Genomic DNA, 14,860 nt, shown 5'->3' on the forward strand with positions numbered 1-14,860 from the left:
CCATTTATTTGTGTCTTCAATTTCTTTCATCAAAATCTTGTACTTTTCAGTGTATAGGTCATTCAGCTCCTTTCTTGGTTAAATTTATTCCTAATTATTTTATTGTTTTTTATGTTATGGTGAATGGGATTGTTTTCATTTCTTTTTCAGCTACTTCATTGTTAATGTATAGAAATGCAACTGATTCCTGTATGCTGATTTTTGTATCCTGAAATTTTACTGAATTCAATGATTAGTTCTAACAGATTTTTTGGTGGATCTAGTATTTTCTATAAATAAGATTATATCATCTGCAAATAGAAACTATTTTACTTCTTCCCTTCCAGTTTGGATGCCTTTTATTTCTTTTTCTTGCCTAATTGCTGTGGCTGACTTCTGGTACTGTGTTGAGTAGGAGCAGTGACAATGGGCAGTCTTGTCTTGTTCCTGACCTTAGAAGAAGAGCTTTGAACCTTTCACCACTGAGTACAGTGTTAGCCATGGGCTTGTCATATACAGCCTTTATTATGTTGAGGTATGTTCCTTTCATACCCAATTTGTTGAGTTTTTATCATGAAAAGATGTATTTTATCAAGTGCTTTTTCTGTGTCTATTGAGATGATCATGTAATTTTTATCTTTCATTGTATTAATGTGGTGGCTCACATTTATTGATGTGTTAAACCATCCTTGCATCCTAGGGATAAATCGCATTTGACCATAGTGTATGGTCCTTTTAATGTACTCTTGAATTTGGTTTGTTAATATTTTGTTGAGATTTTTATATCTTTATTCATCAAGAATACTACTCTATGATTTTCTTTTCTTATAGTATCCTTACCTGGCTTTGGTATCGGGGTAATGTTGGCCTTGTAAAATTCGTTTGGAGTTGTTCCCTTCTCTTCAGTTTTTTGGAAGAATTTGAGAAAGATTGGTATTAATTCTTAAATATTTGGTAGAATTCACCAGGTAAACCACCTAGTCCTCAGTTTTTATTTTTTGGAAGCTTTATTATTACTGATTCAATCTCCTTACTGCTAAAAGTATGTTCAGATTATCTATTTCTTCATGATTCAGTGTTGGTAGGTTGTATATTTCTAGGAATTTATCCATTTTTTTCTAGATTATCCAATTTGTTGGCATATAATTGCACATAGTAGTCTCTTATGATCCTTTGTATTTCTGTGATATCAGTTGTAATATCCCTGCTTTTATTTCTGATTTCATTCATTCGAGTCCTCTCTTTTTTCCTAGTTAGTTCAGCTAGAGGATCCACAGCCAGGCCTGAGGTCTGTCTGCCCACTACCTGACACACAGAGGGGGGAGACTTCTGCAAAGCCCCCTATTGCAAGGTGCTGGATCTTACAGCTCCTGCTTTCGTCCATGGATGGATGCCAAACTGTTGAGGGAGGATAGAATCTAGGTCCTCTTATGCAGCCATCTTGTTGACATCCTAAGTATTTTATTTTGTAAGACATGGGTCCTTCCCAAATTCTGCAATAAAATCCTAACCACTTTTTGGCTTGTTTTTTGAATGGGAATGGGGGAACTTATGTTTGCTTTTTAAAACCTAAGAAATGTGAAAGTAATCAGACTTTTTGAAAAAAAATGAAGAGCAACTTGTTCTTGGGAGAGAAAATACATGCTGAAGCTACTGTAACTAAAATGGCATCTTCCAGGCAGACGGTAAGACACACAGAGCAGTGCAAGGGGAGAAGGGGCGGCCAGCACCTGGACCCCAGGGAGGGCACGGCAGTACAGGTGCAGTTCAGCCAGCAGAGGGTGGCACCTTCTTCGGTGCTGCCGGCATCCGCCTTCCTCAGAAGGAGACAAGCCCGGATGGCTACAGTGGGTCAGCACACAGGCAGATTTCAGCCGGGTCAGAGCTATACATTTAAAAATTACAAAGGTATTGGACAAAGAAGAAGGCTGTTTTTATCCGTCTTCGGGGAGGGAGGGCCTCCAAAGAAGCTGCTAAAGAAAAAAATGATCCAGTTTCATAAATTAAAATCATACTCTTTGAATGTCAAAAGACACATGAACAGAGTTAACAGAGTAAGTGACAGACGGAGAGGACATGTGTGTGACACACAGGTCAGGGTCAACCCCCTGATGCGCCAAGAGTGAACCCCAAACAGGTGACAGCTCAGTGGAGAAATTAGCTAAGTCCATGAATGGGCATAAAGAGGAAAAATTAAAACAGCGGATGAAGATGAACAGATTCTCCATCTCATTCATAATTACAGAAATGCAAATTACCAGGAGACACATTTCCCCTAAGAGACTGGTAAAGCTGCAGAGGCGGCAGGCGTGGGGGTGGGGGCAACACGGACTCACACGCACAGCCAGGCAGGCCTAAGTCCTCCAGTCACGGAGGAGGGAAGTCTGTCAGCAGCTGTCAAAACTGTAAGTGGGTGCAACCCGGAAACCCCACTTGCTGGGACTGGGCCTCATGAGCGTTACACAGATGCATAATGGCCTCCGCTCAAGGATGTCCACTGAAGCATCTGTTACAAAACATGGGAAACGCCCTGAGTGGTGAGGGTAAGCACAGAGGGGACAGACCGCTGCGTGTCCAGCACCTGAGACCCTGGCAGGTTGGGAGCAGGGCATTTCAGCCGGGTGACCGACAACTCCTGCCCACCTTGGGCAGCAAGGGTCTGGAGCAGGGGACTCGCCCGGGAAGGTGCTCGGGGCCAGGAGCTGTGTGACCTGCCTCTTGGGGGTCTCCTCCCAGCCTGGCTGGGTGGCCCTGGGCAGGGTCCTGAGCCTCTCTGGGTTCAGCTCCCCGTCAGTAAAGTGGAGATGATAAGGTCCCAGCAACACTGTTGTGAGATGAGGCAGAAGGCAGTGAGGTCAGCCGACGCCCAGCCACGGGGAGCAACAGTGGCCCTTGCCAGCCCCCAGGCCAGGGCCACGGCCTCGGATATGGCCCGCCCCGGCATGCACGATGTGAGGAGCCCACGTTCCCAACGTGTGTGGATTGGAAAACCCGCCTTTCCTCCTGCTCAAATCCAGTTTCAGAAGAGCACACCACAGAAGAAAAGGCCCTGCCCTTGGAGGCGCGGCGGCCTTTGGGAGAGGGGCTCCAGGTGTCCGCATGCCCAGATGCAGGGCTGAGTGAGCGGCAAGGGCCAGCACAGACACAGACAGGAGTGGGGCAGCTGCATTGGTGCCGGGAGACTCTCTGTGGTGGGGAAGGTGCCACCTTCATGTTCTTGTGTGGTGTGGTCCCCAACAATGCAGGTTCCTGGCCAGAGGAGCAGTGACTGTGGGGATGGGTGCATCCCATCCGAAGCCGTGCTCTGTGGCACTAATGGGCTCTTTGGTGCTGCAGGCTCACATCTACTCCCTGGGGGCCACGCTGAAGGCGGCCCTCGAGTATGTGGCTGAGCCAGAGCAGGAGCCCAGGCTGAGCCGAGACCTGGAGGTGCTGCTGGGCCAGATGCAGGCAGAGGACCCTGGGGACCGTCCCGACCTCGAGGTACACTCACCCCTCGCCTCAGCTAATGCTTGTGTGCACACGCACACACCCAGCACACACGCAGGGCCCTCCTGCCCCACCACCACCATCTCCATCACACTGCCACTCATCTATGATTTGGTGACATTGCATTTTGTTTAAGTAAAAAATTGACTTTTTTATTATATGTTTTTGTTATGAAGACGTTTAGCTTGTAACTCATGGGGCAAACAGAATCTCCTGGTTTTCTGTAACCCCAGGATGCACCACTTTTTACACCAGAAAATAGACACAGTGGGAGAGTGGGGGGCTCTCGCAGGGCAGGGCTGCCTCCACGGACAGCTCCCATGTCTGAGCTGCACATACGTGCGTCTGCAGAGCATCATCGCACTGTGCGAAGAGAAGACACGGCTCACATCCTGCCATCTGTGCCGGAGCCTCTCAGCCGTCGGGAGGCGGGTGCTCTCCATCGAGTCCTTCGGAGCGCTTCAGGGTAAGCATGTGCACACGTATGTGCAGGCCTGCACATACAGGCATACACATATGGACTGCACATGCACACATAAGTGTGCACAGTGTTAACGCAGATCACACACGCTCATGGCAGTGTACTCACACTGCATGCACATGCACAGAGATGTGATCACATGTGTGCCCCACATGTACACACATCCTCCTTCACACACACATGAACATGCATGTGTGAACTCATACACACCTACTTCGACTACACACGTGCACACTCACATAAAAACACAGATGCACACACACCATGGACACGCTGTCCCACATGCATGCAAACACATATGCAGACGTGCACACAAACTGACAGTGTGAGTCTGGCAGATGCTTGCGCAGTTGGAGGTGACACTCAAGGTCACGCTGGGAAGTGGCTGATGGGGACAGTCATTGCTTAGTCTCTGAGCCCTTCACAGGCTTGTCTGCACTTCATTTTCATTTGCCATCACCTCGCAGCGTCTGGTAGGCCCGCCATGCCCACCGTTGGGGACAGTCTGGGGTTTTCATGCTCACGTGGGACTCTGGCAACTGCTCTGCGCTGTGCCGGCAACAAGGCCCCCAGAGGAGGCAGCAGAGAAGCCCTCCCACCCAGCATGCCCCCACCTCCCACAAGTCAATGTTTGTGAAGCCACAGCCCCAGGCGACCACCACGGCCCTAACAGCTAACAGGCGGGTGCTAAAGCGGAGGGCCACCGCAGGAGGGGCCCTGGGTCTCCAGAGCCGCTCACATAGGGACACGTGTGTGGAAGACTGTGCCGGGACGGGGTGGACTGCAGCCAGATTCCATCTGCTCTGGAGAACGGCACGCATCGCTGTGCTAGACGTCGCGGTGGGGGCCGTGTGGAGAGCATTCGCTGGGCTTAGGAAGCCCCCGTGGGGAGCTGAGGCTGGCTGCAGCGTGCCACTGAGGAGGCAGTGGGGGGTTTCTGGGCCGGTCCCGAGGGCTGGGCTCCTGGGAGGCCCTGTGCTCGGGGTCTTTGCTGGTGGGTGGAGGGCCGGGGCTCTGCAGGAGTGGGGTTCAGGGGTGGCACGGGCAGGACAGCCCCTGCCTGGGCTCGCAGCCCTCAGTAACCATGCCTTCTTCTACCCAGAGGTCAGCGAGAACACATGGAGGGGGAGCCTTGCTCCAAGAAGCGGGGGCCCCAAGAGGCAGCCCGGTGCCCGCGCCATTGGCCCAGAGTTCCCGCCCACCCTGGAGCACCCCCCAGCCCCAGCCCCCAGGGCTCTTCTGTCAGCCCCCATGGAAAATAGAGAAAGCACCCTGGACGCACAGCGCCCCCCAGGCGACCCGGACAGAGGCTTCCTGGAGGGGGGCCGCCTGAGGAAAGTGCAGACCTTCCCCAGGCTCCCGCCTGAGGACCCCGAGACCAGAGCGCTCTGCCTCAAGCTGGCCAGCACGAAAAGCCAGCAGCCTGCACCCAAACCCACCCCTCCAGACCCCAGGAAGGAACTTCCGGAGGGGACAGAATGCCTCTGCAGCTTCAAGGCACAGCCCAAGGCCGGACCGAGGCTGGAGCTGCAGCCTAAGCCTCAGCAGGCCGGGGCCAGAGGCACGAGCCACAGCGAAGACCGGGGAGCGGGGGCGTCAGGCCAGGGCCCTGCCAAGGAAAGCCCCCCGCTCCCTTCTGAGGCCCCTCAAAACGCAGACCCCAGGATCCCCAGGGCTGACAAGGGGATCCCAGAGGGAGCTGGGGAGCTGGAGAACACAGCCACAGAGCAGGTGAGTGCCCGTGAGTTGGGGGAGGGGGGCGGGCCTGCACCCACACACGGGCCTGAAGGCTCAAATTCTTGTTTAACGCTGGTCATTTACTACAAGGAAGGCAGCCTCAGCCTTCACACCTGCTTAATGATTTGCAAGTTTTAAGCAAGCTGCCCTGTTTGCAAGGAAGTTGTGAATAGTTTGTGGGGGCAGAGCTTGCTGTCACCCCAGGCGTGACCCCCAGGTTAGAGCCCCTCCCCTCAGCCTCCTTGGAAGTGGACCATTGTCCCAAAGAGCACCCCAACCCCAGCCCCCACCCAACCCAGGCCCCACCACCACCCTGCCCCCCATACCCACTGAACGAGGCACATGGTGCCTTGGGGTCAGTGGCTCCAGCAGGCCAGTTCTGGGCTCTGCCTCCCCAGTGCTGGTGCAGGGCAGCTGCAGCGGAGTCCTCTTCTGATTGTTCTAAAAGACAGAAGCTAATGCTGGGCTGAAGTGGTTCACCTGTCAACCTTCAGATGAGAAAGCCCCAGGAAAGGTCCTCATCAATGCTGGGATTTTGTGCAGCTGCCAGGACAGGGTGTCCTGGACTTGGTGCAGTGCCCCCATCAGCTGTAAGGGACAGAGGACTCTGTTAGGACCGGTGCTCTGGGAGGTCTGGGGTGTGTTCCGCATGACCACCAGCGCTGAGCAGATGGCAGCTGTCGGTCCTGGGCCAAGACTGGTGAGCCTGCTGTCCCACTTGGCTCCCAGCAAGTCACTCCCTGAACTCTGTCCCTGTGAGCTCCTCAGGGCAAAGCCATCAGGGGGCCGGTGGCCCACCTATGTGGGCTTGTCCACGCTTCAGCCGGCGTCAGAGTGGCAGTGTGTGGGCGGGCCACCTCGTGTTTGTCCAGGGCCCACCAATGGACACTGGGGTCGTCCCCACGCAAGCCTTTTGGATAATGCTGTTGCAAGCGTGGGTGTGCAGATACCAACTTGAGCCCCTGCTTTTAGTGTTTTGGATGCACAACCAGAGTGGAATCGCTGTCTTGCATGGTAATTCTGTTAAACTCTTTGAGGAGCCTCCCTGCCACTCCCGCAGCTGCACCGCATCACATCCGAGTGGCTATGCACTGGGTCCCCAAGCCTCACAGGCCCCACACCTGCTGCTGGACATGCAATGCTGCCCAGCCACTTGGCCGGGAATGTGCTAGTGCCTACAGGGGTCCTCACCATCGCCATCGCTGTAAATCCCTCCTGAGACGTGCGTGGAGCCCGCCTGCCCCTGTGACTGACCCACGGCTCCTTCCCCAGGGCATCTCCCTGCAGGACCTCCTGTCCAAGCTGGGTCGGCCCTTCAAGGAGTACGAGCTGTGGGCTCTGTCCCATGCCTGCCTCAGCTCTCTGCGCAAGCACAGCCAGCACCCAGGTGACCCTTCCGAGCCGGCGCCGAGGGGCCACGTGGCCTCCACCGGCTGTGCTGGGGCTGGGTGGAAGTGTCCGTGCTGAGCTGGGGCCCTGGGAGTGCTGAGCTTCGGTCCCAGGGACTTGAGGCCTGGGGAGCAGCAGGGGGCAGGTGCTTGAAATGTAGGCTTTAGAGCAGGCGGCCCTGCTGTAAGGAGGGCAGGGGCTGCGTGGCTGGCCCACAGTCCTCAACAGGGCCGCACTGTCCCGAGGAGGTGGCAATTGGCTGAGGGACCTGGGACATTACTCTGTCGTGGACCCCAAACCCCAACGTTGCCCGATGGTTAGACGGGTCTATAGCCCCTCTAGCAGTAGGGTGCCATGGGGAGGGTGCCAGGAGGAAGGCGCCACAGAGGGCCAATGAGGAGGAGTGCCGCCTGGCTGCCCGGAGCCTGTGGTCACGGCCCCCAGCCCCCTCCAGGACCCCTCCCCAGGGCAGTGCTGGGCGGTGGGCTGGTGCTCCCCACCCTCTCCTTCCCTCACCTACAGTCCCTCTCCAGCTGTAGTGGCAGCCCTAGGGGGTGGGAGGCTGGCTCAGGGCTGCTCCCCGTGCCTGTCCACCTGGCAGCCTGCCTGGGCCTCTGGGGAGGGGTGGAGACTGAGCCAGTGGGCTGTGCCCAGTGGGCCTGCTGTCTGGGCAGCCCCTGGTGGCCCGGGGCCACAGGGTGGCCCGCCCTAGAGCAACGTCCACGCAGCGAGTGTGGTGCCCTGGCCCCCCTTCCGCTGCAGCCTACCTTTGTCTGGACTCAGTGCTGGTGGCCGAGGACGGAGCTGTGATCTTCGGGCCACCTCCAGCCAATGGTGCGTATGCGGGGTCACCCGGGCCAGCCTCCAGCGCCCACAGTGAGGCAGGAAGGAGCTCAGCCAGGTTCTTCTCTCTTAGGAGTCTGCAACTCCTTCTTCCTGGCTCCTGAGGCGGCAGAGCAAAGGCTGGTCACTGAAAAGGTGACTGGGGCCCCCGACCCTTCCCAGACCCTTCCTCACCCCTTCCCCAGCCCCCTGCCCCCACCCTCAGTGCTGCCCACCCCCTTCTGTCCAGAGCACCGGAGGGGTGGGGGAGAGGCATGAGCAGACGTCATGATTCAGGGGGAGTCAGGAAGGCCCCGAAGGCAGCGTCCGTGCCCAGGGCCCCAGATCAGCTGGCCTGGGCTGCACCCACCTGGCAGGCGCACCCCTCACGGGTGATGAGGTCGGCTCTGGTGATGTCATCCAAAGAGGACTTCGGCGTAGACAGCTCCAGGAAGCACGTCCTGGCTCAGGAGAGCCCATGGCTAAATTTCCAGGAATAGTTACAAGGCACTTACTAAAAATTAAAATGTACACACTTACAATTAAGTAAATTCTATTCAAAACCAAGGTAGAAGTGCTTCTGAGAAGGTGGGGGAAATGCAACTTCTCTGCTCCTCTAAGGACATCTAGAAACCCCTCACACCATTCCCAAGACAGGCGTGGGGTGACTTCTGTGCAGAGGGCAGAGGGCAGCCTGACCGGGGGCCTTGGCCCAGGGAACACACTTTCTTTCTGCCCCATACATGGAGACTGAAGAAGCTGCAACTGGGAAATGCCGGTCGACACAGACAGAAGCCGAAGCCTGCGCTCCCGAGCCAGCTTGAAAGAAGGCCTGCAAAGACCCCACATGTGGTGTCAGAGAAGGCTGAGCGTCCCCATCAGCCCACAGCAAGGACCCTTTCCATGAGGTCAGCAAGCGCACGTGGGAAGCCTGGACACCACCCCACCCACCAATAACAAATGCCCCTCCCAGGTGGGGCAGTGTCAGAGGCAGCCTCCTGGACAACTGGGGCTCCCACCATCCCCCAGCAGCAGGAAGGCTCCCCACCCTGCCCCCACCATGGTGTCAGAGGAGGCAGGCAGGGGGCAGTGAGGAGCACTCTTACGCCCCTCCACCCCCACCACCAGCGAGAGGCTGTCAGTAGAGGTCCAGCAAGAAGCTGAAACTCCCACACCTGCCCAGCAATGAGTTGGAGCCCCCTCCTTGGTGTCCACTGGGGCCAGTGGGGAACCTGGACTTTGGGCCCCACCGGCAATAATGACATGGTTCCTTCTTGCCAGCATGGTGCAAGAGAAAGCTGGAGGAAACAGAAGGTCTTATAACATGAAAGTGTCCAGGTTTCAGTCAAAAAAATCACTTGCCATACCAAGACCCAGGAAGATCTCAAACCAAATGAAAAAAGAGAATCAGTAGATGCCAGCATTGACACTGTGGGACACAGCCAATGCGAGGCCAAGAGGAAAATTCATAGCACTGAATGTGTATGTTAGAAAAGAGGTAACATATCAAGTCAATATCTAAGTTCTACCTCAAGAATCTAAAAAAAGAAGGGCAAAAAAAATCCAAAGCAGAAGGAAGGAAATAGTGAAGATGAGAGCAGAAGTCAATGAAAATAGAAATAATAGAGAAAACCAATTAAATGAAGAGCCGGTTCTTGGTCTTGGAAAAGACCAATAAAATTAACAAACTTCTAGCAAAACTGATAAAGCAAAAAAGAGAAGACACAAATTACCAATATCAGGCATGATGCAGGATACCCCTACAGACTCTGCAGACATCAAAGGAATAATGGAATTCTACAAACAATCTACACACACAAACTCAACAACTTTGATGAAATGGACCAATTCTTCAAAAAAACAAACTACCATAACTCACCCAATATGAAATAGGTATTTGAATACCTTCAAAACACACATCTGATAAAGGGCTTGTATCTCAAGTATAGAAAGAACTCTTAAAAGTCAACAGTAAGGTAAGAAAGCAATCAACCCAGGTAACAGTGGGCAGAAGATCCTAACAGACACCCCCACAGGACGTGTCATATGGGCTTGTGAGCTACGGAAGATGATCGACATCCTGTGGTATTTGGGAAATGCAAATTAAAGCCAGGAGACCCCACTGCACACTCATTAGAGTGGCTAAAATGCAGAACACTGGCACCAAGTGCTGGTGAGGATGCAGGACACCAGGGGCTCGGCTCACTGCCGGTGGGAGGGCGGAGTGACTCGGCCCTTTGTTATGCAGTTTGGTGGCTTCTTATAAAACTACCATACAACCAGACACTGCAGTCCCAATACTTATCCTAGAGAAATGAAACTCAGAATCCTGCACGTGAACGTTTATAGCAGCTTCATTCACCACAGCCCCAAGCCGGAAACAAACCGGGTGTCCTTCAGCAGCCAGACAAGCTGGGGTCACCCATACCGCAGGTGCTCAGCAGGAAGAGGAACAGGGCGCTGATAAGGCAACACCCTGGATGGACCTGCAGACGGTCAGGCTGAGGGAAAAAGCCAATCAATTCCCTGGACAGGAAACCACAAAATTGCAGAAGTGAAGAACAGATTAGAGTTGCCAGGGGTTGCAGTGGAAGGGTTACAAGGGAACAGGAGGCTTGCTGGGGCCAGAACCTGCATCTCCGCCACGTCAGCATGCGCGTCCTGGCTGTGGCGCTGGCCCAGCCTTGTAGGATTTCCTGCTGTGGGAAGCTGGGCAGGAACATGAGGCCTCTGTGTGTCTAAGGGCTGCGTGTGAAAGTACAGTTGTCTCCCCGCTCTCCTCCCCGTCCCTGTCCGCTGCACCTCCTTGCAGCCTGACGTCGGCCATGTGGCAGCGTTCACACCGCAGAGACAGCAAATGCTAAACCCAGGGCTTGGTTTATGTTGGCCCATTGTCTGCACCTAATGGAGGAAACGTCAGAAACGCAGTTGACCCACCAGTGTGCGCGGCCGTGGCTGCGGGCCACTGTGTCCTGCCGCTGTGATCTGGTTCAGCAGAGCCGCACCGGAGCGAGCGAAGCCCCAGTGCACATCTCCCCTTTCACTTCCGTCCTGCTTACTGACATGAACAAAAATACCAGACAGAAACAGGCACATCAGAGCCACAGGTCTGGGCCAGTGAGAGCGTCCAGTGAGAATCAGTTGACTGTATGAAACTTTAATAAAGAGCACCATCCCGTCCTTCCTCCTAAACTGTGCTGTGCATCCTTGACCTCCGTGAGACTCGCAGCGAACCGCGTGTGCACAGGCACGCTTTCTTGCGCAGAGAGCCTGTCGTTACCGCTCAGCAGCACAGCACACTTGGCCTCAGACCTACCTCCGCCCTGAGCTGCAGCTGCCACATTCCTGAGGAGTTTGCAAGGTGGGACGGTCCAGCTGCTCCCTCTGGAGTGTTCGAGCCCCGCAGACACTTGTAGACATGCAGACCCCCTGGCCATGCCCCTGGGGACGCGGCATGTAGGGTCTGCAGTGGGGCCTCCGGGCTCTGAGGAAGTGCCTGGCGGGGTTCCCACAGCAGTGGTTCTGTGGGCATGCGCCCCAGGTGCCCTTGGGGGTGCCTGGAGCGGGGGCAGCTCTGAGTATGCCAGCATCTCCTCCTCCACCCAGGCCTCCGTGTACTGTGTGGCTGCGGTCCTGTGGATGGCAGCCAAGTTCACCATCCCCCAAGGTCGCAAGCTGGCCCTGCCTCGCAGGCTCAAGGCCCTCCTGCTGGACATGGCGAGATGCAGCGCCCAGGAGCGGCCGTCTGCAGCTGAGGTCATCAAGGTAACCGTGTGGCAAGTGGGCAACCAGGCAGGGCCATGCTGGGCAGGGAGGGCAGGGGCTTCAGGTCTGCTCTCCCGGCCACCCCCACGTCTCCAGCACACCCACCCATCTGGAGGAAAGGTGTCCTGGGGCCAGCCCGGACCCGTGCCTCAGGCCCTGCCAGAAGGGAGCAGAGCGTCCCCCACGCCCCATATCCCCACACCTCCTGTGGGGTCCACCCAGCTCCCGTCCCCATCTGCTCCCTCCAGGCTGGGCAGGAGAGGGCGGGAGGCCAGCAGGCTGCATCCTGGTCCCCTCCCAGGGGGACCTGCCCTGTGGCTTGCTGCTGCTTCAGTGGTCAGGAGGCCATGGGACCTTCTAGCAGGGAGGACAAGTGCAGACAGGTGCAGGGACAGCTTTGGGGCAGGGACCTGGGGTGGCCTGGGCAAGCGCTGCATCTCTGGGCCTCTGGCCTGCTCTGCCGAGCGAGGTGCCCCAGGCCGGGACCAGGTGGATGGGAGCTGCAATGGTGAGACCCCGCCCAGGCCCTGCTGCACAGGACAGGGCTCCGTCCATCCCAGATGCCCTCAGGTGACAGGCAGGCTAGAGGAGGGCCCGGTGAGTGGAGGCCTTTGAGGGCCAGTCAATGTAGGCGCACTGCTGACCAGTGCCCTGGGCATGGGACACTGCGCCCATCCCTCCTGATGGCCACACCTCAGAGGGACAGGACAGGCCCCTGGACAATTCCTGGGCTGTGGGAGACACACACGTACATCTCAAAGGGGCAGAGGGACATGCAGGCCTGAGCCCTTAGTACACCCCTAAGACAGGGAGGTCAGCACACCTGCCAGGTGTTGGCTGGAATGCGCAGTAAATTCTGCTGGTGATGGCCCAAGGGACTCCCCATCCTGGGACTTTGGCCACCAGCAGCCGTGCTAGGCCGGTCAGGCTGGGGAGGCACCATTCTCTTCCAGGGGCTCAGCCATGGCTTTTGCCAGCTGTGGGCCTGTGCAGATGGTGTAGGTATCTAAGGCCCCTTACTTGGTGTCTTTAAAAGAAGAACCTTTGTCCTCTGTTCAATACTGACCAAAAGCCTAGATGAAAAATAGAACATTGTCATCAGTGACATTTTTGTCCCCAAATATCAGGCTGAGCTTGCAGAGCATCAGTGCCTGGGAGGCTGCGTTTCGGGCCACTGAGCGCCAGTCTTGATGAGGGTGCCAGCATGTCCCCTGCAGGGGCACAGGGGGGGCAGGCATCTGGCTGAAGGCCCTGGCACACAGCAGAGCCACAGCCGACCTGACCCTGCAGGCAGCCACCGCCTGGTTGTCAGGCCATAAAGGGCTCCAGCCAGCCAGGGACAAATCATGTTAACTGTAATCACTTACAGAAGTTTTCTCATTTTCTAGGGTGCAGCCTTGGGGTCCATGCTGTGTGTGTATGTGACTGATTCTGACCCTAATTCTGCTGCTGTTCAATAACACACCTCTCTTGTAGTTTTTAAGGGACAGGCTGGAAAGGTCACGTGGCCCAGCACCGTGCAGGTGCCTGTCGGCGAGGCAGGGGCCTGGGGAGAGGCTGCGGCCATTCTCTTTAGTTTCTATTCCCAGCTGAGGACGGCTGCTAGAAGCACGGAACGCCAAGGCAGCAGCTGTGCCCAAGAAGGGGCGCCCTCGGACAAGTCCCTCCTCCCTGCCGCCGCGCACTGACGGGCCCTGTCCAGCGTGGCACTCCTCTGCAGCGCTGGAGAGGTGCCCGAGCTGCCACGTGCCTCTGTGTCAGGACGTGTGGCCTATGTCCCTGCTTTCAGATATGCAACACTTACCTCCTCCAGCGAGGCATGGACAGCAGAGAGATTCTAGCTCACCTGAGGTCATCCACCTGCAAGGTGAGCCCGCGGCTTCCGAACAGGAGCCTGGGGACGAGGACCTTGTTTCACTGTGGATGTAGTTTGGGGAGCAGGTAGACAGAGCTTTCGACATGACCTTCTTCTTAGCTTTGCCTCCCGCAGCCCCCTGGGTCTCTGTGAACTGCCAGGTGGGTGTAGGTGCTTCTCACACGGTGCTTCTCACACAGTACAGGGGGAGGGGCATTCCTGGGATCCCACAGAGTGACCCTCAGGTAGCCAGCATTGCTTATAAACATGCCTGTCAGCTTCCCGGTCATGCTGACCAGGCCTGGCCGCATCAGGGCCAGTGGTCGTATGCAGACACATCCCCCCAGCAACGCTTAGGAGTCGGGTTCTGGCTACTGGGGTCTCAGCAGTGCCATAATCTTCCCATGCCCTGGAAACCTGCCGAAACCTGTTGAGCTGGGAGGCAGAGGGCCCCCGAAGGCCCCTGTTCCAGAGCCTGTGAGCCAGCATGTGGCCCCAGCTGCTGGGGCACGGGGGCCGCTGACAGCACCTGCCCCTCACCTCTGGGGTTCCACTGGGGCCACCATGTCCTCCTGCCACAGATTCTCCAGGAGGAGGAGACCATCCATCTGCAAAGTGCTTTCTCTGCAGACCTGAGCCCCAGCGTGGCACCCGATAGCTGGCCTGGCACAGGTGGGCCGCAGGGACCGGCCAGCCCTGCCCATGGGCCCCTGAGCTACACCTGACTGGCCTGATGTTCAGCTCCTGCCCCTGTCTGGACCCTCCACTCTGATCCTCTCTGCCATCTGACCCCAGTCTCCGACCACACAGCCCTCCACGCACTATGTTCTCCCACCCCGCACCCTCCAGAGCCCCCACGTCAAGTTGCGGGCACCCACCTAGCCTGCAGGGCCACTAAGACCCTCCTCCATGGGCCGGCAGCCTCTGGCCTCTGCCATCTCTCCAGCTGCCCCAGCACCCGCCACCCACCCTCCCAGCTCGGCCCCCAGGCCTCCGGTGAAGTCCCCTTGGAGACACGGAGGAGGGCCTGCACCCTGTGTTGGGTTGGGGGTCCACCGCAGTCTTACGGGGCAGTCTCTCTGGAGAGTGTGTGTGCCGGCCCCCAACCCGCACTCCCCCACATTTGTCCCCAGGCGTTGTGCGGGTCAGCAACACCAGGCTCCTCGCCCTCCGGGGACCCACCTCCTGCCACAACGGGGCCGCGCTGCTGCCTGCAGCACTCGCCTCCCAGGCCTCACACTTTAAGCCCACTGTCCTCACGCCGGATGCAGGTGTCCCCAGGTGAGGACCTGCCACCCTGGGAGCTGGTGGGGACCAGTGCCCCTCCTGAGGGTCCCTCCTTC

At 56.6% G+C, this 14,860-nt stretch overlaps 1 protein-coding gene across 3 annotated transcripts in view; it reads left to right on the top strand.

Annotated features, from left to right (window-relative positions):
- The window catches only part of KNDC1 (kinase non-catalytic C-lobe domain containing 1), a 51,180-nt gene that overhangs the window by 12,932 nt on the left and 23,388 nt on the right, over positions 1-14,860 (top strand). For all 3 annotated transcript variants that reach the window (XM_036929646.2, XM_057506528.1, XM_057506529.1), the window contains exons 4-13: positions 3,316-3,462; positions 3,820-3,934; positions 5,052-5,680; positions 6,959-7,073; positions 7,838-7,909; positions 7,992-8,053; positions 11,504-11,662; positions 13,452-13,529; positions 14,099-14,189; positions 14,651-14,798. In XM_036929646.2, the coding sequence (XP_036785541.2) occupies positions 3,316-3,462; positions 3,820-3,934; positions 5,052-5,680; positions 6,959-7,073; positions 7,838-7,909; positions 7,992-8,053; positions 11,504-11,662; positions 13,452-13,529; positions 14,099-14,189; positions 14,651-14,798 (1,616 nt within the window). The remainder of the gene's footprint in view (positions 1-3,315; positions 3,463-3,819; positions 3,935-5,051; positions 5,681-6,958; positions 7,074-7,837; positions 7,910-7,991; positions 8,054-11,503; positions 11,663-13,451; positions 13,530-14,098; positions 14,190-14,650; positions 14,799-14,860) is intronic.

This window comes from Manis pentadactyla, chromosome 8 (assembly GCF_030020395.1).
Source record: "Manis pentadactyla isolate mManPen7 chromosome 8, mManPen7.hap1, whole genome shotgun sequence".
NCBI classification, from domain to species: Eukaryota; Metazoa; Chordata; class Mammalia; order Pholidota; family Manidae; genus Manis; species Manis pentadactyla.